Here is a 22719-nt window from a genome sequence, read left to right as displayed (position 1 = left end):
AGAAACAAAATTTTTGGTCTTTGGGCCTGTAAATTTGGGAGCTTTGGGCTTGATAGTTGATATGAAAAGTGAAACATCCAATTAAAATTCGGTTACGATTCCCACCCAAAATTTGGGTCCAAGAATGATTTGGGCTATCTTTTTAATTACTAAAACATCCTTACCAACTTAAATTATTACGTCTCTCACGACGATGACATCGGCCACGTCATCCCGGTCCACCGTGAGAGTTTAGGCTATGGCAGATGCAAATCCGTCCAAAAACGGCACCGTTACCAGTACCGCGCTGTGTCTGTTTGCGACTCTGAGTGCTTCGCTTGGCTAGCGTTAGACACCCCCAGCCGAGCAACACCGGTGATCTCCACTTCCGCTCTCCGCCCTGCGCCGAGAGATCTCGAATTCTCCGACCACCAAAACGGTCCATATAATAACGCTTCAGATATAAGCACCGCCGATTTCGCTGAATCGGCTTCGCTGTTTGTTTCGGTTGGGATCTGAAACGTTTGTCTCTCTCAGATTGAAACGGAGCGTTTAACAATGTCGACGACGGAGGTCGACGGCCAAATGGAAGAGAATTCGAATTCGGATTCGAAACCGATGAAGCGCGGAAGCGACAGCAATGGAGATCTCGTGCAGGAGAATGGCGACCCGGACTTGGCCGACACTCACGATCAGCTCGTCCAGACGGTCATGGAGCTCAAATTGCAGAACGAAATCCTGAAGTCTCAGTTCGAAGGATTTCGGAATTCTCAATCGCCGGAGCCGAGCGAGAAGGAAGGCGGCGAATCGGAGGAGGTGAAGCAGCTGCGTCAAACGATTGAATCGTTGAATGTGGAGCTTCTGGAAGAGAAGCAAACTCGAGCTGCGGCGGAAGTGGCTCTGAAGCATCTTCAGGAATCGCACTGGGAAGCAGATTCCAGAGCTCAAGAGCTCTCTGTAAAGCTCACTGAAGGTCAGATTGTGTCTCTACATTTCTACGTTTCTTTGATTCTGTTGGAACTAATTGCGAAATTCATAATCTTCGGAGTCTGAATACGTAGAATTGTTTGCTGTTATTTTTGTGCAGCTCAACAAAAGTTGGATCAAGAAATAAAAGAGCGGGAAGAGAAGTACTCCGATCTCGACTCGAAATTCACCAGGCTTCACAAACGAGCTAAGCAGCGCATTCAAGATGTTCAAAAGGTAAATTATCTCGATTATTTTGATCGAACTTTTTCTTGTTGTGTAACTGCCGTTTGAATTAAGCGATTTTGTTTTTGGTTTTTTTTTTTTTTTTTCCTCAGGAAAAAGATGACCTCGAGGAACGATTTCGTGTGGTAAATGAAGCGGCTGAGCGTGCATTGTCTCAGCAGACGGCGTTGCAGCAAGAGCTGGACAGGACCAGGCAACAAGCCAATGACGCATTGAAAGCAATTGATGCAGAGAGGCAACAGCTAAGAAGCGCAAACAACAAGTAAATCTCCAGTTAACTTCCTACTGTGACCAATTTGTGTATTTTTGAGAATATCATAACTTACCGTTTAGTATCTTAACTGTAATTATGCTACTGACCATCAGACTACGAGACAACCTTGAGGAATTGCGGAACCAGTTGCAACCAAAGGAGATTGCTCTTGAGACATTGCAACAAACAGTTTCAGATAAGGAGCAGGTATGAATGTTGTGCTTATCCTTTTGGGATATTCAGTTTCTGCCTTCAAAACTTTTCGGTCGATTGATCAAAGAAGTCCACTCATCCTCTTGTGTACCTATTCAGATATAACCTACTATCAGTTTGTTTTCCGTCTGTGGATGTTTGTGTATGTGCTTAGGCCTTAGGGTAACGTCCATGTGATACGCAACTGTCGATTCACTGAATATCTCCAAGGTTTAGAACTTCAGTTTATTTGACGACTACAAATGCTTATACAAACATATATCAGGCTGTTCTATTTGATTATTTTGTAATGCTTCTAGGTTGTGATTATAAATTCAATCTGGATTATTCATTTGCGTAAGATTATTTTAAAAAAATAAACCAAAACATATATATTTTATTGCTGTCTTGCATTTATCTCAGATGTTGGAAGACATGCGAGGGATGCTGCAGGCTGCTGAAGAAAAAAGGCAAGCTTCATTAGCTGAACTCTCTGCTAAACATCAAAAGGTGTATTTGCATTTGTATGCCTAGTTAGCAGCCCTCTTTGTTTATATATAGTCCCTCTCATTATGTTCACCAATAAATTGTGTTTTAATACCCTTTGTCTCTGTTTTCTTCAGAATTTGGAGAGTTACGAAGCCCAGCTTGCTGAAGTTTCATCTGATAGAAATAAAGCAACTGAAACTATTTCTTCACTGCAGGTAAGAGCTTTAATCATAATGTTCACTCCATCTTTGACAACTTATATAGATAGGGGTGAAATTTTGTTTTGAAAACTATTTCTTGTTCATAAGTCTTCTAGGAACAGACTAGCATGCTGAACCTTAGATTGTGGCTAAAATAAATAACAATTAACGTGGTAAATCAAGCTTGAGTCTTCCACTCCTGTCAATTGCAGCCCTTTATTATTATCATTATAATCGAAAGGTTTAAAAGCCCACTTACTATACAAGGAGCTGGAAAGTTAGCATCAAAAACAATAAAGTAGAAGTGGACTACTGGCTGCTGTATCCTTTATCTTTGCTTCAATTTGGGATAATAATTTTACTCCATTGCATAGTTTGACTGAATGTTTCTGTAATTTGTAAAGGGATCAGACTAATTAGCTAATGTAATTTTCCAGATGCTAGTTGCAGAGAAAGAATCTAAGATTGCAGAGATGGAAGCAGCATCGACGGGTGAAGCAGCAAGGCTTAGAGCCACGTTGGAAACTGTTAGAGGAGAGCTTGCTTACCTGAAACAAGAACATGTACAACTCGAATTTATAGGAGAAGTAAAAACTTATGCAGATGGGTTGTTGCATTATGGCTGCCAGGATAAGAATTTTGTTTCCTTTTTTGTGAGAAAAAAAAAAATCTTATTGGCAGACCATGATGTGTTCCTTATTTGATTTTGTTGACTATCGGCCTTGCCTTCGGTTACTTTATAGGTTCTGACTTTTGGGATATGCTGCTTCTAATTTTTTATGTTCTGAATTTTTATTATTATATCAGGAGAAAGAAAAGGAGAGCTGGGAAGCTGCCACCCAAGCACTGAAAACGAAGCTAGAAATTTCTGAGAGCAACCGAATATGTGCTGATATTGAAGTAGCCAAAATGAGAAGTATATCTCTATTCCTTGCTGAATTTCATCTTTTTAGATATGCTATCTCTGTGTGTGTGTGTGTGTGTATGTATATATGTGTATATATATGTATATGTATATCAGTGTCACATACTTTTCTTATTGGGCAGGCCAGCTGGAATCAGAGGTGTCTGCACAAACACGAAAGCTTGATGTGAGGGATGCTGAACTTGCAGCCCTCAAGGAAGAGGTTTGATTTTACTCTTTTGGAATCCACCCCCCTTCCCTTAACATTTGATGACTGTGGAAGTGTGCAGCGATTTTATGTTTTTATCCTTCCCCGTCTCCCTTTATTTTCACTGGGGTTAAACTTAGTGACTATATTGTTGGTAATAATAACAGTTTTAGAACATAACACTTAATTACAAAAGTGGTATAACCATTGATTGTTTGGGGACACATTTGGTTTAGAACTAACAGCAGTTACTTGAATGCTCATGCATTCGGAATCTTCCTTTCCGACATCTACTGCAAATTGGGCTGTAATATGTTGTTGAAAATGAAGTTGCTTACATTTAAATATCTCTTGATCTGTCTTCTATCCTCATATGTTTGACCTATTATTTCTTGCAGATCAACCGCCTTGAAACTGAGTTTTCTTCTTACAAAAGCCGTGCTCATGCGCTTCTTCAAAAGAAGGATGCAGAACTGGCTGGAGCTAAAGACTCGGAACAAGTCAAGGCTCTCGAGGAAGCACTGAAAGTGTGTGCTTGCAATTAATCTTTATTTTTGTAGCATGAAGAAAAATCGTGATCTGACGCACTCATCTGAGAATTGTTAATTACATTTTTTATTTTTTCTGTAGGAAGCTGAAAAAGAAGTATTGTTTGTGAGTGCTGAAAGGAATAAGGCCCTTCAAGATCTTAAGGAAGCTTTGAAGAATCATGATAAAGAAATAGCAGAAAGGTAAAGTTATAATCTGCTACAGTGAGCTTGCCAAATTTGGGATTGTTTTCAAAGTTTCCTAATATGACCAATGAAAAAGGCAATATAATTATAGAGTAAATAAATAAAGCTCCGTGTGCTCTGTTGTGACCAATTTCAACATTTCGGTGTTTTAAACTTGTAGCCAATTTTTCACGATTTTCATGACCAGAATTATTTTAGTCATGGTGGCTGTTGCTTCCCATGTGGTTTGAACTTTGAACCTTGTTTGTTGCTTTAAAGGCTTCCACTTTTCATGGAGCATTGTTTGATTGTGCACAGAGTTAGGTAATAAACTTCTGTGAAGTGTTAAGCAATGATCTTGATCTTTCAGTTCCTTACATGTTACAGAGATGCTGCTCTTTACAATGCCATGCAGCAGATTAAGAGCTTAGAATCAAAGTTTGAATCTGCTAATGCCCATTACCGATCAGCAAAAGAAGCATGGGAAGCGAACCTTAATAGTTTGGAAGAAACATGGCGGGGTAATATCTCCACGCCAATCTACTTAAATATATCTATTATATTTTATTTTCCTTTCTATGTTTATCCTATTCCTTGGTCTAGGAAATACGTATTGTTCCAAGTTTGAGAGCAGTTATTCATGGAATAGTCATTTTTTCCAGTAAGATGTGACACACTGAGAGCTCAAACTGAATCGTCTTCTGGAGAAGATATCAAAAAAGAATTGGAAGAGCTCAAATTACGGTATAAAAAGCTGAAGGTAAGTTGCATTAATTTTTCATATATTTTTCCTGTTACAATGTCAGTATTTGTTTTATCTTAATTGTGTTCTCATTTGTAGGAGGAGCACAGTTCATTTCGTGATCTTGCTGATAGAATGATCGAGGAAAAGGACAGTGAAATTTCTAGACTTGTAGATGATAATAAAAATCTTCATCAATCGATGGAGTCAAGATCACGAGTAGGTTCTTTTTTCTTGACTGACATTCAAACTTTATCTTTACACTTCACTGTTCTGATGATGTTATTTCGATATGACCTCAGGCTGATCACCATGATAACTATAACACAGGTAGGTGGATCTGCAGTACAATTTCTTTTAATTTGTTCCAATTAGATGAAGAGTTGTGTATTACTTGAATTATGGCATTCTAACCTTATGAGGGTTCTTAGTGGAGTTTAACGTATCAATCACTTTTTGACGTTTGTGTAATCAGGCATGCATAAACAGGATGCCACAAGTATAAGCACCGCTGCTGCAGAACAACAGATTCTGGTAATTATATACTCTGATTATTTTTTAACGCGAAATTTTCTGGGACATTCTGAAGGGAGAACTTGGGTATTTCATTGAACCTTATTAGCATCAACTTAGACTGTCCATGTGATTCATTTTTTGTTGTAATGAACTTGATGGTTATGAGTTATTACTATTGAAGACAAGTAAGCTGTTAATCTCCTTTTCATGCTGTGCATTCAAATGATCATGTCCACGCATAATATGAATTTCAGATTTTGGCAAGGCAGCAAGCGCAAAGAGAGGAAGAGCTAGCACAGTCACAACGGCACATTTTAGCGCTTCAAGTGTGTAATTTGCCATCTTGATTGCTACTTCTCTGTAGTGTAGTTCTGATATATGTTTTTTTTCTTCAACTCAGGAGGAAATTGAGGAGCTGGAGCGTGAGAATCGTCTGCACAGCCAACAGGTACTGAGAAGTCTTGTTTTTGCAGATTTTTGCCCCTATTCGTTTGGCTTGATTGATTTCAGTTGTTTGGGAACTGTTTTTGTAATTTTAGTAAATTTATAGAATGCGGGCAGTCAGTAGATTTATCATGAATTCAGCATATCCAAAAGGAAAATGGTGGTGTAACCGAAAATATTTGTTTGTTTTTCTTAATACATGTTGATCTGATGAATGTCACATATGTAGGAATCCATGTTGAAGGATGAGTTGCGGAACATGGAAAGATCGCAGAAGAGGGAAGGAGTAGATATGACCTACCTAAAAAATGTGATCTTAAAGCTTCTTGAAACAGGTATTTTTACGAAGGGCTAAACCGAAGTACATGTTTTTTGTGATGTAATTTGGTTTTTGCTACATTCAAAAATCATCTAGTGAGACGCGAACATACAAGTGGTGTTGGAAAGTCTGAATGTTTTTATTATTCAAATAGGTGAAGTGGAGGCTCTATTACCTGTAGTTGCTATGCTTCTTCAATTTAGTCCGGACGAGGTAAAATCTTATCTCCTACTTGATGCCGTATAGTTAGTTGTTTATACCATTACTAGGGTTCCTTTATCATTTTACTAGATTATCAGTTGGATTCTAATTTAATGCATTTTATATACGAATGTAGTTGCAGAAGTGTCAACAAGCCTACCGCCAATCGGCAGATGTTCCTCCTAGCCCGGCTAGTGATACTTCAGGATCCGGTGTCTCTCTTTTCTCAAGATTCTCATTTTCATAGCCGTAGAACTGTAGAGACTTCTTTGCACGGATGCTGTGACAGCTAACCGCTTACCTCCAGATTCAGAGGTGGTGAAGGTGCGGCCATAGCACATCTTGTATTCTTTTTGTAACATTGAACATTAAATGTAAAGTACGACACAACCATATACAGCGCAAAGAGATAGCGAGAGAGAGGGTGAACAGTTTTTGGCCATGCTTGGTTATTCTATCCGGAAGGAAGCCCCTCGTCTCCATTGATTTGTTGTAGAGTGTAACAGAAGCAAAATCATGATTTTGGAGAATATATCGGAAAGTTGCGGTTTTACGCAACATCTGATGTTACGAGTGATATACGCTAGTGAGACAGTAGCCTCAGCATTCAGCTGGTTTCTTTTTACTCTCTTCGCGCTCTTGTACATAGCTGTTGCATGTCATTGTTTTTTTGGCAGCCAAGTGAGCAATTCTTTGTTTTTGTTTCCATGGTTGTGGATCGATTTGGGAGTTGTGACCATCCATTTCGCCATCTGCTGGTTCGGCAGGTGGGTGAGGATGGCCCCTTGTCCACAGTAAATATGCAGTCTCTATCCCGTGATTCGGCCATTGGTGTATGAATACACGCTCTTACATAATTGGTAATGGAACTATGGATAGTGATTTCAGCACTTTTTTTTCTTTTGTACCTTCTGCACATCCATGTTAATCTTGACGGGTTATTTTACTTGAGTTGTTCAATCTAACGGTTACAAATAAGGAAGGTGTGTATGAGGTGAGCAACGGGGTGTGAAAATAATTTTTCCTAGAACAGTATCTGATCAGATCGTTAAGTACAACTTTCGTCCATGCTCGACGATTGGGTCTCGCAGTAGTATTTTTTTTATCCACCAGAAGAGTACCGACAGGACATTAAGATCAGCCATGTGCAATGCCTTTCTGTGTATATATTGCCCAAAGATTTTTACAATTTTCCCAGTTCGATTTTTGCAATTTTCCCAGTTAGATTTTTTCTTCAAATAGCAATATAAAAAATGAAGAGTGTAACTGAGATTAAAAGCTACGTGAGAACAAGAAAAAAACAAAGACCTGTTACAAAGGGAAAGACCACCAAACGCTCGTCTAAAATGCGTTTCCTCCGCTTCTAAATTCAAACCAATTTCCTCGTAACTAATATTAGATTAATTTAGAACATCGCTCGAACTGTAAAAACAATTAACAAACTTTACTCACTGAAGGATTGTATTATTCATTACTCTGAGCTTATGACAACAAAATTTAAACATCGGAAATTGACTTCAACTTCATAAACATCAAACGACAAACAGTTCGGGACCCAAAAAAAAAAACACAGCAAACAAAAACAAAACAAAGATCCTAACAAATCTAGTAGAAATTTATGTTTCAAAACAGGGTAAAATCAATGTTTCATGCATGCTTTGCCTGGAACTCCTTCATGAAAGCAACCAACTTCTCCACCCCGGCCAAAGGCATTGCATTGTAAATCGAAGCCCTCATCCCTCCCACCGACCTATGCCCCTTCAGCTGCACCATCTTCTCCTTCGCCGCCTCCTTCACGAACTCCGCCTCCAACTCCGCCTTCTCCAGCGTAAACGGCACGTTCATCAGCGACCTCACCGACTTCTCCACCGGGCACCGGTAAAACCCCTTGCTCTCATCAATGGCATTGTACAAAATGTCAGCTTTCCTCTTGTTCTTCTTCTCAATCTCCACCAACCCGCCCTGCTCCAGCAAATCCTCGAACACCAATCCGCACATGTAAATGCCGTAGCACGGCGGCGTGTTGTACAACGACTTGTTCTCGTCCTGGATCTTGTAGTCCAGCATCACCGGCGTGACCGGCTGAGCATTTCCGATCAGATCCTTCCTGATGATCACAATGGTTACCCCAGACGGCCCCACATTCTTCTGCGCCCCGGCGTAGATGATCCCAAATTTGGAAACGTCCACCGGCTTGGAGCAGAAATTGGAGGACATATCGGCGATCAGGAGGCCGTTATTCGGATTCGGGTAGGTTTTGAACTCGACGCCATGGATTGTTTCATTAGCGCATATATGCAAATACTTGGCGTCCGCGCTCTGCTCCAATTCCTCGAAAGCTGGAATCTTTGTGTACTTTTCGGATTTCCCAGACCAGATCACTTTTGGGTTCGAATACTTCTGCGCCTCCTTGACAGCCTTATCGCCCCACGACCCGGTTACCAAGTAATCGACTTTGTCGTCGGGTTTGCAGAGATTGAGAGGGATGGCGGCGAACTGGGTGGTGGCGCCGCCCTGGAGGAAGAGGACGGAGTATTCGTCCGGGATGTTCAGGAGGGTTCGGAGGTCGGACTCGGCCTTCTGGATTATGGAGAGGAACTCTTTGCCTCTGTGGCTCATTTCCATGACGCTCATCCCAGATCCACGCCAGTTGTAGAGCTCCGATTGGGCCTTCCGGAGGACGTGTTCGGGAAGAACGGCGGGTCCCGCAGCAAAGTTGAAGACCCGATCTTGGGATTCGGACTGGGCAGGCGATCGATCTTGGATGTGGGTGGTGGTGGCTGAGCATTTGACGGAGATGGGTTTGGCGGGGTTTAGGGTGGTGGAGGTGGTGGTGGTGGTGGTGGTGGTGAGGCGGGTGGCGGTCATGGGGATGGTGGCGAAGGGCGTTTTGGGGTTTTTGAGAAAATTGGTATTTGGGTTTTGGAGGAGGAGGGAGTGAGGTGTGGTTGCCATTGCCATGGTGGCGGTGTTGCTGCTTCAGAGCAAGCTAGAGAGAGAGAGAGAGAGAGAGGGAGAGGGTTTGGTGGCAAAGATCTGAAACTTGTTGGGGGTATTTATCTAATTTAAAAATTAGGGAAAATTTGTAAAATTGAATATTCGAAACAGGGAAGAAGTTGATACTGCCCGAATCAGTGGGGTTGGTGAAGAAAATGTTGAAAAACTTGGAAACGAGCAGCAGGACGTCGTTTAAGTCATACGACGTCGTTTGCAAGTAATAGACTTGCACTCCAAGTCTGAATAATATAAGTTGCGGCGGCTCACAGGCTAAGGTAAGTTTAGGTTACGTAGAAGTGTGTGTGATGCTTAAAACCTACAAAGCAAAATTGGTATTTTGCTCTATATTATATAGAAACGGAAACCAGTCATTATATGCTTTTTTTTAATTTTTATTTTTTACTAGTACAAAGTTCATGATGGCTTTCGAGAAGTGGCAGCAATTGTTTTCTACCGAAAAAAATTGGCATTTATCATTGTTTAAAAAGCGCAAACATAAACCATGCTCCAAGAAAACCATGGCTGCTTTCTCAGGCAAACAATTTGAGGCTGCAAACCCTAGAAATCTAGAGTAACCCAATTTTCCCAGGTGCAACCACTGTTGCTAAATAATTATGTGCAAGTATCTTCTTCTTCTTCTTCTTCTTCTTCTCAAATTAGCCAATTAACCCTCAATTAACAAAGTCATCATATGTAATGTTTGTTAGTGTGTGTGCAAGGGGCCTGCTATAGTTGTTGAGTCTGCAGCAGAAACTTTGCTGGTTCTGAAGTTGCAATGTAGCCAAACTTGGAAGTACTGTACTTCCTGTGAACCCCTGTCAGTCTCCCCGTCGACGCCTTCTGGTGGAATCCCACCATCAAACTTGAGCACTCTCTGTTACCAAGTAATTCAAGAGTTATTAGTAAAGTTTTCAAGTAATGATGATTTAGTTATTGTTTTATAGATGGATGGGAAAAACCAAAAAGGACTCACAAGAGCTGTTCTTCCGAGTAGTTTGTGTGCCACTCGCAGGTTCTGCTCCACTGCTTGAACCCGAAAAGAGTGCACTGAGCAGTGTAGACTGCAGCAGCCGCTAACAAAGATGGTGGAAACTTCAGCATTTGGTACTCCACAAGAGAGAGCTCGATCAAGAAGAACGATAGCAGTTCAATCTGTTTTGAGGCCATTAAAGAAAAAGGACTCAGAATCTCGTTGGTGCGAGAAAACAAAATTGATCTTCGATGAACCACTACTGACCTTGTTGTCGGATTGAGCAGCCTTGAGGAATCTACTCATGAAAACATACGGCGTTGCTACTGACATGTTAAACTGCAGTGTGTTGAGCATCAAGTTCTCCTGCACAAAGGGAAGAAAAATTAGAACTAGTGCTCCAAGAAGTAACTTTATTTCCATAGTATGCGAAACCGTTAAGGATATTCGACCAAAGAAAGAACAACGAATTACCATTTCCAGGACTTCCTGCCTTGTGTAAGCCTTATCGGATATGAGAATCAAATCCCCAACAATAGGAGCAGAAACTTCCTCATACTTGCATGCTAAAAGCATGGCAACCAGACCAACCAACTGAAGTTTCTTTCTTACAACCGTACGCCGGGACAAAAATCTATCGATGAGATTCACAGTAAGAAACAATGTCTCCTTCAACAGCTCAAACTTGTCCTGCACCTGTTGATTCGGATAACCAGATTAGTCATTCGTTAATAAGGTTGATTGAAACAAACTGCATTGATGATTAATGCAAGAGAAACCATTTGCCATTTTCGTAAAATTGATCGATTAGGAAAGAAAAGTAAACCTCAATAAGCCAGTCAATTAGTATAGCCCTCATCTTCTCATTGATGTCACAATGTTGCTCCATATAGTCAGGTGGGACACAGCTAAAACCCTGCAAATATGCGTGTTGGTTAAGTTAGACCACAGTTGGGATGAAATGGATGTTTTTCTTACTTTTGTTTTTCGTCGAAAAAGGATACTTCATTAATGGTTTTTTGCTGAAATAGGAAGCAAATCAAATTCCTTCGTGACAAAAATGTACAAACATTTTACAGAAAATGTTTTGATGTCGATTAAAATGCAATGCCGGATTATTCTTACACGAAAAATTTAAGGACCTGACATAAATGCTTCCCATATGCAGATATTGCTATTCTGTTATGACCTTAGAAAGAAATCAACTAGAGATTTACTTGTACTTCCAGATATGCAACTCTAATTAGTACAGGCACATAGCAAGTTCTTCGGGCGCGTGAAAAAGTTCTTCAGCATGCCTTCTCGCGAATAATTCAAGTTATGTTTCTCGAGTAATTTGTAGAATTTCATATCAAGGATCATTTGAAAATGAATTTGTTAAGCCTAAATCTAAATGGTTCGGTAATAAAACAGTGAGCAATTTTTACCTCCGTTCTCCTATAGTAAGCATAGAGATCCTCAACATAGTCTACAACTGCAAGCGGATTCTTCAAATCGCTGCCATCAATGTCCACAATCGGCTCTTCCACAATGTCCACCATTTCAACCTCCTCCTGTAAGATCAAATTTTAAACAAATCAGCAAACTGGGTTTTTCCAACAAGTAAAAAAAAATTAAAAAACTCAACATGTTTTACAGAGAGAAGGAAAGATATACCGCATCGTTTGCTTCCTCCGGCTCTGGTTCTGCTTGTTCTAAAAACATGGGCTCTGCATCCTCCGGCATTGCTTCTGCTTGCTCTTCAGGGGACTTGAATTCGTCATCTACAAATATACTAGTGCGATCTCCAAAACCAGTTGAGTTGGTGGCTGTAGCTGTTGTGTTTGGCACCTTGGAGATCTTAACTTCCTGCAGATATAAATTACACCAACCCAATCTATCAAATAAGGTAAAACAGATAAGAAAACTTGGAAATCAATCCTGGGGACGGATAGCGGTACCTTGAAACAAGATTGCTGAGTGCTAATTTGTGCAGCAGACTTCCTGTAAAAAATGCAAATCAATTCAAATTTCATAACGCAACAATTCAAGTAAAATTTAAAAGCAATAGAAGGATCAAATTCAAACCTTGTGATTGGTCTGTGCGCTGGATCTGCCTGTTTCTTCTCATAAACTTCATGTGTTCTGAGATTAGAACATAAACACACAAAAAACATTAATAAACGAAAAATAAATTCAAGAAATCATCCCTGTGAAAGATGAAAAATGCGAAATGCAATAAGTTTACGAAAATTACTGCAAAAAGGGTCTCTTGTTAACTACACAAGGGTATGCCGGAGCTCCTGACAAACTCTGATTAATGACTCCAAAAGCCCTCCTGGTCTGCCTAATCTGCTGCTGTCCACGCTTTCCGGCACATAGTCCTCCTTTATGTTAATCAAAAACCGAAAAAAGTCAGAATCTTGGGAAAATTTTCACTCTCAAAATCTCAAATTCTAAATGCCCAGATTGCAAAAAAATAACCCCATTTCAGTGATTCATTCACCTCGCATATTTGTGTGTCTGGTCAGACTAGAACGGTTCTCATTAGAAACAGCCATTCTTTGAAGTTTAGGATTCCTTAAGGAACAATCAATCAATCAATCAATCAAATCAAACCCAATTGAGCAAAGAGGCTAAGAATTCTCAGTCACCCTAAATTTCTTCCCTCCAAGAGAGCCTCTAGAGAGAGAAAGAAAACAGGGAGAGAGGGGGGGGGGATTGAAATCTCTGCAAAATACAGTGAGTTGTAGTAGAGAATCTAGAGATAAAGACAGAGCTACTCATAAAGGACAGAAATCAGTGGGTATTTGTCCCAATAGGATACCCTTCTACATTTTTCAAATAGAACGGCTAGTGCAATCTGACCGTTGGATCATACGGATTGAGATGACTTTCTAGGTAATGCCCCTATAACAACGGTCACCTGGGTTGGCAATCGCATGTGGGCGTCGGCCTAGGGCCCTATGACCCTATGGCATTTCAAAATTAATCTAAATTTCATGTCTCAAAGTGAGAACTTATTCAAATTTTTTATGAATTTTATCCAATGATAGGGGGTGGGACTCCAAAAAACTATGCGCTCCTGCCCACCGGAGCCTTCTGTTTCTTTTTTTTTTTTTTTTTTTTTTTTGGGAAATATTAAAACAACATATTACGATAATTGTCACCTAATTAGAATGGTCGTATTTAGAGCACTTCCACCGGAGGTGGAATAGCCCAGGCGACATACCAGCCCATTTCGAACAGACCCAGAAGCCGGCCTATTTGGCTAGCGCATGCAGAACACTTGCAACTGGGCGCGAGTAAGAGACAAGGGTGCAGGCGGCGGGGCCCGCTTGTCAGCCCACTTGTGTTTACCCGGATGAGGGCTACGTGGCCCTCCTCAGAATCGTTGGATTTCCAATGGCTAGTTTTTGTAGGCCATTGGATTTCCAACGGTAAAAAAAAATTAAAATTTGACTTTTAAAATGGACCATCCGATCATAAATCAACGGTCCACGTTTTTTTCACCAAAAAAAAAAGGCCCAACCGTCAGAATTTTGACCGTTGGCCACGTGGCAGCTCGTTGGCTGTTGGATTTGAATATTTTTCAAATCCAACGATCCAGATTAATTAACAACATTAAAATTTATTAAAAATTATGAATTTTTTTTTTTAAATACAGAAAAATTTAAAAATAATTTCTTTTTTCTATAAATACGTAACCCTCAACTTCCACCTCACACCACATTTCAATATTTTCTACACTTTCTACATTTGAATATTTTGTACACTTTGAGAGAAAAAAATGACTTCGTGGAAGCTCATTGAAGATGTTACGTTGTCTAAATGTTGGGTTTACACTACTCATGATCCGATTACGGGTAATGAGATGGATAAGCGAGAAATGTGGAGTAAAATTACGAAAGTGTTTTGCGATGTACATGGAAAAGATGCCAGATCTAGTCAAGGTCTTCAAGGTCGTTGGAAAAAACTCAACGCATCCTTTACGTGGCGTGTCGGGATTGGTTGAAAATCTTATCAAAAATTTATCTACAAAATAGTACGTTCGGATAATGACACGTGGCGTGACAAGATTGGTTGAAAATCTTATCGAAATCTTGCCTAAATTATTGTAAACAGGAAGTGACACGTGGCTTGTCGGGATTGGTTGAAAATCTTAGCGGAAATCTATTCACAAAATAGTACGTTCGGATAATGACATGTGACGTGACGAGATTGGTTAAAAATCCTATCCGAAATTAAAACTATTTTTTTAATTTATTATTTTATAAAAAAATTATTTAATATTTTAAATGGACTGGGTGCCAGCGCATTTTGTAGGGGTAAAGATTGTTTGTGCCAACGCATTTTTAGACTGGGTGCCAACACATTTTTTTTTTGGTGGAGATGCTTTGGCCTATTACTGTTCATTAAAGTCTATTACTGTTCACTAAAGTGGATAAATGGGCTAGATGCTGGCGCAAAGTCTTTAGGGGTGGAGTTGCTCTTAGAAGATTATTAAATTTTGGATATTGTAGCATCTAACAGAATTGGTGTGTACCTTCTTGGGATGACCAAACTATTTCTAAGTTTAAATTTTAAACTAAAAGACTTCAATCTTCTTAGAGATGTGTAGAAATTAAGGGGATTAGTATTGTATTTATTCACAAATTTGAATTCTTCAGCGTTGCTCGAATGTCTACTGGGCAAAAGTTTCTGATTGCGATGGTAACGTGATTGCTTTTTTATTTTAAAACTTACGATGTTAAGCAGCTAATGAGAGTGTTTCTTTTGTTATATTGTTGTTTACGCTGGTAATGTACTCTCGCGCCAAAGCAAGGGAGAGTTTGAAGAATCACGGGTAGGTTTGTAGCGCGAGAGGCTATGATAAAATCTTGTAAACGTATTGACAATATTTTCTATTGCATTTATTTAAAAAATTAACATGATTGCCCAATTTTGGTATATAAATTTTTTCAAGCGAGTTTGAACATGACTGACATCATTGCTTACACATGAGACCAATGCAAGGGGGCTCTACTATTGTATATGAAATCTACTTATATTAGAGAGTGCATTAGTACTGACGTTAGTTGAGTGTGTCTTACTTAAATAGAACAATCCTTTAATACAATACAATACACCAAATTTAAAATGAATGAAGGAATTACTGGAGAAGGTATGAAGAAATTATCATATCAGCTTTTTGGTGGCACGTTAAATACTTTCCATTAATATGAAAGGCAAGATAAAATAGGGAAATAGGGAACAAAATAACATGATAGCGAAAGCGTTATAAATAGATTAGAATTAAAACAATATTAACCAATATGAATCAGGTTGACTAGAACAATGTGATTTCTACATGTGCAACTAAGTTCCAATTTTACTTCCCGCATCCACTTATTACACTACAAATTTAGTGATATTTATCTGTCATTCTAAGTAAGAGATCTTAAGTTCGAATTTTGTAACTCGATTCTAATTTATTTTCACCCTTTAATGTAAATATTTTGTTGTATAAAAAACTCGATATAGTTTTTAGATTAGCTTAATATAAATTAGTAAACAAAAAAAGAAAAATCATTAACTTGCGTGGCACAACGTGAAAAAGTTAAATCACTGCAAAATAACTATACAAGTCGATATCCAAAGTTGAACACTTATTTCGCTACCTCTACTGTTACTCACTTTGCAAACATGAGATCCAGCCATTTGTAGTATATTTCAAAAGTGAAACGAGTTTTAGACAAGCCCAGGCAAACACATGTTCTTATTTGTCTATTGATTTTCCTATAATTCGTTCAATCTAATGGCAAAAAATTAACACGGACGTGTAGAAGTAGAAAAAAGAGGTGTTGAATGCCTAAAGCTAACCAAAATTGATAAAGGTTCACCCATACTCATTCAAAAGACGATCCTCGAACGAATTATTAAATATATATATATATATATACAAATTTTGTCATACAAAATATTTCACAATGCTCCTTAACCAGCATAACTTTGTCATACCTAAGCTAACCAAAACTGTTAGAACCGATAAATAAAAGGGAAAGGAGTACAGGGAAGCAAAATGTTACAATGTGCAAAACCTGGGGTGTATCTGAGGACCTTTTAGAGATACACCTGCAGTGCAGAAAGCAAAGGAAGAATTATTCATGAAAACTGAGAGAGAGAGAGAGAGAGAGAGAGAGAGAGAGAGAAAGAGGGGGAGGGGAAGAAGGCACAGTAAACACACATGCCATTTTTGTTAGTTTACAACAATAATTTCACTTGAAGAGACTAGATAGTCGACGGAGACCAGATATTGGCTTTTCTGCTACTTGTTTGCGTTTCCGAATCTCCTCAACCCCACTGCTGAAATGACTAGATGGTGGAGGTGGACTGCTTCTCTCCTCATCTGTTTCTTGTCTGAGTTCTGTAATCTTCTCACGGATCACTTTCCTTGTTACAGGATACCTTCTCTGCTCTAACATATTTTCCGGATTAAGAGTCTCCTCCCGACTTGAATTACACTTCTTAATATTCTTCTTCTGCTTATTCTGGAACTTATCATGCTTATCATTCTTGGAAAGCTCTCGCTTTTTCCCAATCACCTCTTCTGGCAACTGACGCTTTTTCTTCTCTAATATATTTCCCAGAACTGAAATCAACTCCTTCTGGGGTAATTGAGTTGTTTCAACAACCTCTTGATTATCGATAGCAATGTCTGGATCCAAAGCTTCTTTCACCTTATGTTTCTTGGACAAATCTTCTTTTAGTTCAGGGGTATCAGTTGTACGGCCACGTTTTCTATCCTTAGTGAAATTTTTGTCAATGCTCTCCGGCTGCAGGTGGTAGTCGTCCTCGTTCTCCTGAACAACTTCCTTCCCTCTCAAAATCCCACTGTCCATGGTTTCTAGAATAACTTTTCCTAAAACAAACCTAATCTCACGCATATGACCTTTCCCAAGTGAGTGGCAATCAATCTCAAAATTCTTCCTTCCTTGATTGTAATATTCGATGTCGTTGGCCAGCACTTCAACAATTGCAGCAACATGTTTAGCCATATTCTTTGATAAAAACACCTGAAAGAATCACACATATGAAATAACATATAAGCACTCCAACCAAAGAAAAATTTTATACAAGCACACCAACAAATATTTCAGAACTGCTACAAGGGCTACCACCACACCAGGGATGGCATTTTACAGTAACAGCAAATAGTAGGCATGATACGGTAAAATTGTAAAAGGTAACACTTAGGGCTGGTTTGGTATTGCTGTGCTTTGAAAAAAAACTGTTTTTGTTGTGCTGTGAGAATAAGCTTATTTTTGCTGCTTCACTGTTTTCAGCTTTTTTTCACCCAAAACTGTGAAAATAAGCTGTTTTTAAGTGTTTACCAAACCAGTACTTAGTTTATAGTCCAAGGATTTGTGACATACTCCTGTAATACAAAATCAAGGCATGATATGGTAAAACTGTAAAATGTAACAAAAGTTTAGATAAAAATTATGCGATGTGGTTGAATATTAATACCAAGTTCTATACCAACAGCACTTAATGATGGGATGAAGAAAATGCAGATAAGTGGCATGAGAGACACATTGAGTTCCAGCTCAGGAAGTGAATATCAATAAGACGTACTTACCAACCCAGAGAATGGAAAAACAGGATATCTGGACATTGATTCATCGGGATCTTTCGTTGCAGTTAAAGCGGCAATATAATCTAGCACAACAGAAGCTAATTGTGAAACTTGTTTTGCAAGTTCTTCCTCTGATTTAAATTCACACGAGCCTGAGATCTCAGGTACATAGTTAACTATTGATGCAACATTCTCTCTGGAAAATTTAACACCTTCTTTCCATTCTTCATGATACAGTACGGAAGCAAAAGTCAACACTACAAGAGCATCTTGTGGGTTATTGACTAGTGCCAGATGAAATGCCAACAGTCCGACCCTGTTATAATGACAATTAATTAGCAGTGACATCTGCAGTACATATAGAAACCCAACTATTGTATAAAAAAACTGAAATGCCAACGTGATTAGAGGTAAGGCACAGGGCTCAGCTAGCATAGGCTCATTGTCATATAAATTGGTTAAAAAGAAATTTAAAATAGTGCCCAGGACCAAGTTCATATCAATAAATGAAATGCCACGATGTGTTGGATATTATAATCTAATAGAAGCAATAAACAATTTATCTCACCATAAAGAGCAGTGACCAGGCCGATCACAGCTAACCACTTTATCCATATTCGAGAATAATTTCTGTTGAAAAAGAAAGAAAAATCAAAATCCAACGAAACTGCAGGGTTGGGCATAAATTAATTTGGCTCCACATGAAAGAAAAAAGAGTCATAGACTACAGACCTACATTTTGAGTAATAGAAAAACAAATACCACAAACACACACATAACCGTTGTGGAAGAAGAATTAGAAAACTCTCAACAGTTCTTGTTCCATAAATTATATTCAGGAGACGTGATAAAAGTTATAACATTATTAACATATTAAAAAAAAGATATTTTCAACTTAGGATTTAAGAAAACTGAGACCCTTCTAGATCATATTATTGAAGAATCCAACTTAGAAGTATCTCTGCAATTTGATTCCTCTTCAAACTCTTGCAAAGTTACTGTATCAAACCACACTCAATTTGGGATGCAAAGAGATCCTTCTGTAGTTTTCAATGCATTGATTTTTACAAATCCTATTATTCTTCTTCTTGCACAATCTCCTAAGTTTCCAGGATTATGGATTTAAAAATCTCTTTGGTTAAAAATTAAAACATAAGGAACTTTTTTTTAGTGCTTACCATCAACATCGTGGAACTCTGAACACCTTTCAAGTTTTTACTCTGTTGATCAAAGTATGCTGCCTGCAATGGTATCAGTTTGTATCAGATATGCACCTAATGACTTATGGATTTATTTGTGATATATTTTTCTTTAAGATAAATGACTAATTCATAATATGGTGGTCAAGATCTGAACAAACACGTACATGAAAGGGAAACAGAACTCTGATTAGATCAAATCTCCACAGCAAACATAGTGACGCCTCAGCAGCTCCATAAGAAAGCATATAGTCCATCTCCATCATTATTCTGGACTGAATGGACAAAGGATGTCAATTTGAACAAGTGCTATCGGACATTATCCCTCCCAAAGACAATTGGAAAACAACCGAGCCAGCATGTAATCTCATATAAATAAAGTTCTTTCAGATGTACCTTACTCAAACTCAAAATGGATGAAGAAAGCTTATGCATTGCAGTCTCAGTTTCTTTTGAAAATGACAAGCTCAGACGAGCAGCAATTCTTAAGCCCCGCAAGATTCTTGCTGCATCAGAGAGTTTGCATGTTAACCAGTTATGTTAATCTGATACACTCACTCAGCTGTTGCATCCAGATGGAATCAAAAGTTTCATAAAAGATGGGAACACCTACCACAATCCTCTTCAAATGACAATTTGGCAGAGCCTAGCGTCCGTAGCTAAGTCCATGTCACCCAACAAATAATTCATCTTAATAAACTTCAAATGGTATATACTGAAAGACAATATTTTATAGGAAGGTGAAGATTTCCATAAACAAAGGGACGAGTTACCTTTAATTGCCTTAAGTCCATGATTCCATTGGCATAATCATAGATCTTATTCGTAAAAGGATCAAAGAATAAACTGCTTGCACAAATTCACAATTTTCCTTGTTAAATAAAATTGAATTTTACACAGTTGAAATGAATAGAGAGTATTTAAAATGTTAGCATAGCACAAGGTAGATTGAAAAATCGAAGATAAGAGTTACCTGTTAATAGTGAAGTCCCGATGCATGCTGTTTTTCCAACGGATGAAATCTTTCTTATCACAGCCAGGTGGCCTACAAGATAAACTATCTTTCTCTTTATTTTTTCCTGCATCTCTTGCCACTGTTTCAAAACTCGATACCTGTTTCAGGAATCAGAGCAAGAACAAAAGAACATCAAGATAGGATACTAAATGCAAGTTGCAACAGCTGCATGCTATTTGAATAAGATAATGACATCTAAAACAATAAAAATAGCCATGCAAGATGATACTTAAAAAGTTCACCAACCAACCTCAATGACAGTGCCTTTAACATGCACCCTGCATATAGGAAACCGTTGCCCAACAATATCTGCACGATGAAATTTCTTCTTGATCTGTAATAGCGTTAAACAACCAAAAAAGTCTGAATTTCCCCACATACGCAATTTATCACAATCTACCAGAGTTGAGAAGAAAACTTTGAAACACAGCATTATGAACCTCTTTAAGATTAGCTGTAGTGATCACATCAAAGTCTTTAGGTACTCTTTTGAGGATTAAGTCTCTGACACATCCACCCACTAAGTAGGCCTCAAATCCTGCATACATTAAAAGATATGCAAATCATCCAATTCAGCCAAGTCAAAATTAACTCTTTAGATGAAAAATTTGGACCGACGATTATTGCACTTAAGAGAAGCTACACAAACACAAAACAACACCAATATACATACACACACATATCAACAATGTCAGCGAAAGTCAAACACAATATTACCTTCAGCCTGAAGAAGTTTCAAGACAATCCAAGAGGGCTGCGAAATCATGGAGGGTTTTATCCCAAGGACCCTCGCGTTGACCTTTTTCCACTTGGACATATCAATGAAACCTACACGATCCATAAATTAACAAAAATGCATCATTTACGCAACTCCAATGGCTATCACCATGGCAAGAATCGACCTTTCCCTTCAGATTACACAAATGTATAGACTTTAATGCATATACCTTGGTCTGGCACGGAGTCTGGAACCATTTTAGGGTGAACCTGAGCTTGCAACCCTCCCTCAGACAATGCATGGACGAGTCTCTGCGTATTAGGAAAAAAAACAGCCACCAACTGTTCGACGGAATGCCTCAATGAAAATAAAAGGTTAGAGAGAGAGACAGAGAGAGAGAGAGAGAGAAAGAGAGACCTGTTGCTTGATTAGGGCTCTGAGGCGAGATAGCAAGAACTTGTTGGAGCCTCGCGGAGATATTATCGCCATGGAAGAAGAATATCATGGCGCGCTTTCTGGCACCTTTTTGTGCGTTGCAGCAGCAGCACCAATTTTTTTTCCTCCAATCTTTTTTGGCTTTTCATATAAACCCCTATCGATAAGAGCACCTACCTGTGACCGTTTGCAGTCACCAACTCACCTTCTAACCGTTGTTTTTGAGCGGGTCCCGTTTTAAATTTTGTAGACACAAAAATACTTACTTGTCTTAATTTTGTTTTTGTTTTTGTTTTTCCTTCTCCAAGCCTGGATGTCACACCCAACATACACCATCGCATATTAGCAATAAATTTAGGTTAGAAAAAAAAATGGTAAATACTATGAGTTATAAAACATGGGTTGAAAATCAGTAACTTTTAAAAGACGTACATTATTAACAAAAAAAAAGGATCAATATTGAACGAAGACACGAGGTCGTGATTCGTGTCGATAAACACATAATCAGTAATTTTATAAAAGACAAAAATTAAAAGAGATGCGAATGATTTAAGATGTAAATGAAATCTTGACTCATAGATCCAATCTATCCCACATTGTTAAAAATTAATAATTTTATAAGAGACAAAGATTGGAAGGGTACCCGATTTGAGATGTGAACTTAATTGATAAAAAAACACTTGTTATTTTCTCAAATATGTATTTTTGTAAACAAACTCTTCCTAATTGAGAATCAAAGTAATACAAAATTCAAAATCTTTTGTTTGCTAATCACAAAATCGTTGTAAAACAAAAGTCACAAATCAAAATGATCAGTTAATAATATTTTATCATGTTGTCAAAATGATCTGTGTGTTATAGTCGTTTGGCTAATTTAGTCTTCGTGTTTTCAATTTGACCAATTTAAATATCATGTTTATCTGTGTTAGCCAATTAAGGACGTTTTATTCAATTTTTGTTAGAAAATGTATGAAATATTATATCCTATTATAGAAAAATATTTTTAATTAAAATAATAAAATATAAATTTAAAATGAAAAACAAATAAACAAACGCATCTTGCTATCCGCCTTGTCCTTGACCCAAACCCCAACCTTAACCACATGTGTAGGCAACTCGAGAAACTCATTTCTAGATCCACCTCAATCCTACATGTCACCATGTGAGTTCCATCATTGTTGTCACAAGAAAATTAACCCCAAACCCCTCGCCTCCAACTGTATAATCGAGAAACAAACTACAATTGAGAGAGCCATATATTGCCCCTTCTCTTTATTTAAATTTAAATTTATAGAAAAATACAAATCAATGAGAAATAACACATATAAAAGGTAAAACTTTTAATCTGAAAATTATTAAGGTTGTGAAATAGAAAAGATAGGAGGTGAAGAAAATTGGAAGAGGAGAGAACATCGA

General features: G+C 38.3%; 3 protein-coding genes across 5 annotated transcripts; 1 reads left to right on the top strand and 2 right to left on the bottom strand.

Moving 5' to 3' along the window:
* The first annotated feature begins 515 nt into the window (after window positions 1–515).
* Window positions 516–6997, top strand: LOC103929608 (protein GRIP). The gene is made up of 21 exons (XM_009338826.3): window positions 516–952; window positions 1067–1182; window positions 1284–1453; window positions 1558–1651; window positions 2060–2146; window positions 2260–2340; window positions 2763–2888; window positions 3133–3241; window positions 3373–3452; window positions 3836–3964; window positions 4068–4168; window positions 4538–4671; window positions 4813–4910; window positions 4992–5111; window positions 5195–5222; window positions 5368–5426; window positions 5663–5734; window positions 5809–5856; window positions 6082–6187; window positions 6326–6384; window positions 6509–6997. The coding sequence occupies exons 1-21, from the start codon at window positions 538–540 to the stop codon at window positions 6617–6619; spliced, it is 2343 nt and encodes a 780-aa protein (XP_009337101.2). The 5' UTR covers window positions 516–537; the 3' UTR covers window positions 6620–6997.
* An 823-nt stretch (window positions 6998–7820) lies between these two features.
* On the bottom strand, window positions 7821–9481 carry LOC103929609 (phosphoserine aminotransferase 1, chloroplastic). The gene has a single exon (XM_009338828.3). The coding sequence runs from the start codon at window positions 9331–9333 to the stop codon at window positions 8020–8022; it is 1314 nt and encodes a 437-aa protein (XP_009337103.2). The 5' UTR covers window positions 9334–9481; the 3' UTR covers window positions 7821–8019.
* Window positions 9482–9737: 256 nt separating this feature from the next.
* On the bottom strand, window positions 9738–21472 carry LOC103929612. 3 transcript variants are annotated; one of them, XM_048588229.1, is made up of 24 exons: window positions 21286–21472; window positions 21098–21209; window positions 20868–20978; window positions 20591–20688; window positions 20401–20484; window positions 20109–20248; window positions 19909–19981; window positions 19749–19794; window positions 19532–19641; window positions 19303–19410; window positions 19115–19177; window positions 18505–18566; window positions 17940–18252; window positions 16608–17373; window positions 12576–12705; window positions 12407–12463; window positions 12280–12322; window positions 11996–12187; window positions 11767–11892; window positions 11166–11255; window positions 10814–11035; window positions 10607–10705; window positions 10343–10521; window positions 9738–10243 (listed from the first exon to the last, which is right to left on the bottom strand). In XM_048588229.1, exons 1-24 carry the CDS (start codon window positions 21355–21357, stop codon window positions 10096–10098), a joined length of 3444 nt encoding a protein of 1147 aa, XP_048444186.1. In that variant the 5' UTR covers window positions 21358–21472; the 3' UTR covers window positions 9738–10095. The 3 variants fall into 3 exon arrangements, with proteins under 3 accessions (XP_048444186.1, XP_048444177.1, XP_048444183.1); XM_048588220.1 differs by having other exon boundaries at window positions 10607–11035; XM_048588226.1 differs by having other exon boundaries at window positions 10607–11035; window positions 21098–21179.
* Window positions 21473–22719: the final 1247 nt, after the last annotated feature.

The sequence above is a fragment of a genome, unplaced genomic scaffold, assembly GCF_019419815.1.
Source record: "Pyrus x bretschneideri cultivar Hongxiangsu unplaced genomic scaffold, Pyrus_bretschneideri_v1 Contig1, whole genome shotgun sequence".
Classification (NCBI taxonomy): domain Eukaryota; kingdom Viridiplantae; phylum Streptophyta; class Magnoliopsida; order Rosales; family Rosaceae; genus Pyrus; species Pyrus x bretschneideri.
This window is presented reverse-complemented; position numbering and strand designations above follow the sequence as displayed.

Coding starts and splice junctions, on each gene's coding strand:
- LOC103929609 (XM_009338828.3), bottom strand. CDS start 9,333: ATGGCAATGGCAACCACACCTCACTCCCTCCTCCTCCAAAACCCAAAT.
- LOC103929612 (XM_048588220.1), bottom strand. CDS start 21,357: ATGGCGATAATATCTCCGCGAGGCTCCAACAAGTTCTTGCTATCTCGC. Junction 20,979..21,097: donor AGACTCCGTGCCAGACCAAG/GTATATGCATTA, acceptor TGGATCGTGTAG/GTTTCATTGATATGTCCAAG. Junction 10,522..10,606: donor CTGCTCAATCCGACAACAAG/GTCAGTAGTGGT, acceptor GCCTCAAAACAG/ATTGAACTGCTATCGTTCTT.
- LOC103929608 (XM_009338826.3), top strand. CDS start 538: ATGTCGACGACGGAGGTCGACGGCCAAATGGAAGAGAATTCGAATTCG. Junction 4,169..4,537: donor GATAAAGAAATAGCAGAAAG/GTAAAGTTATAA, acceptor TACATGTTACAG/AGATGCTGCTCTTTACAATG. Junction 6,188..6,325: donor CTTAAAGCTTCTTGAAACAG/GTATTTTTACGA, acceptor TTATTCAAATAG/GTGAAGTGGAGGCTCTATTA.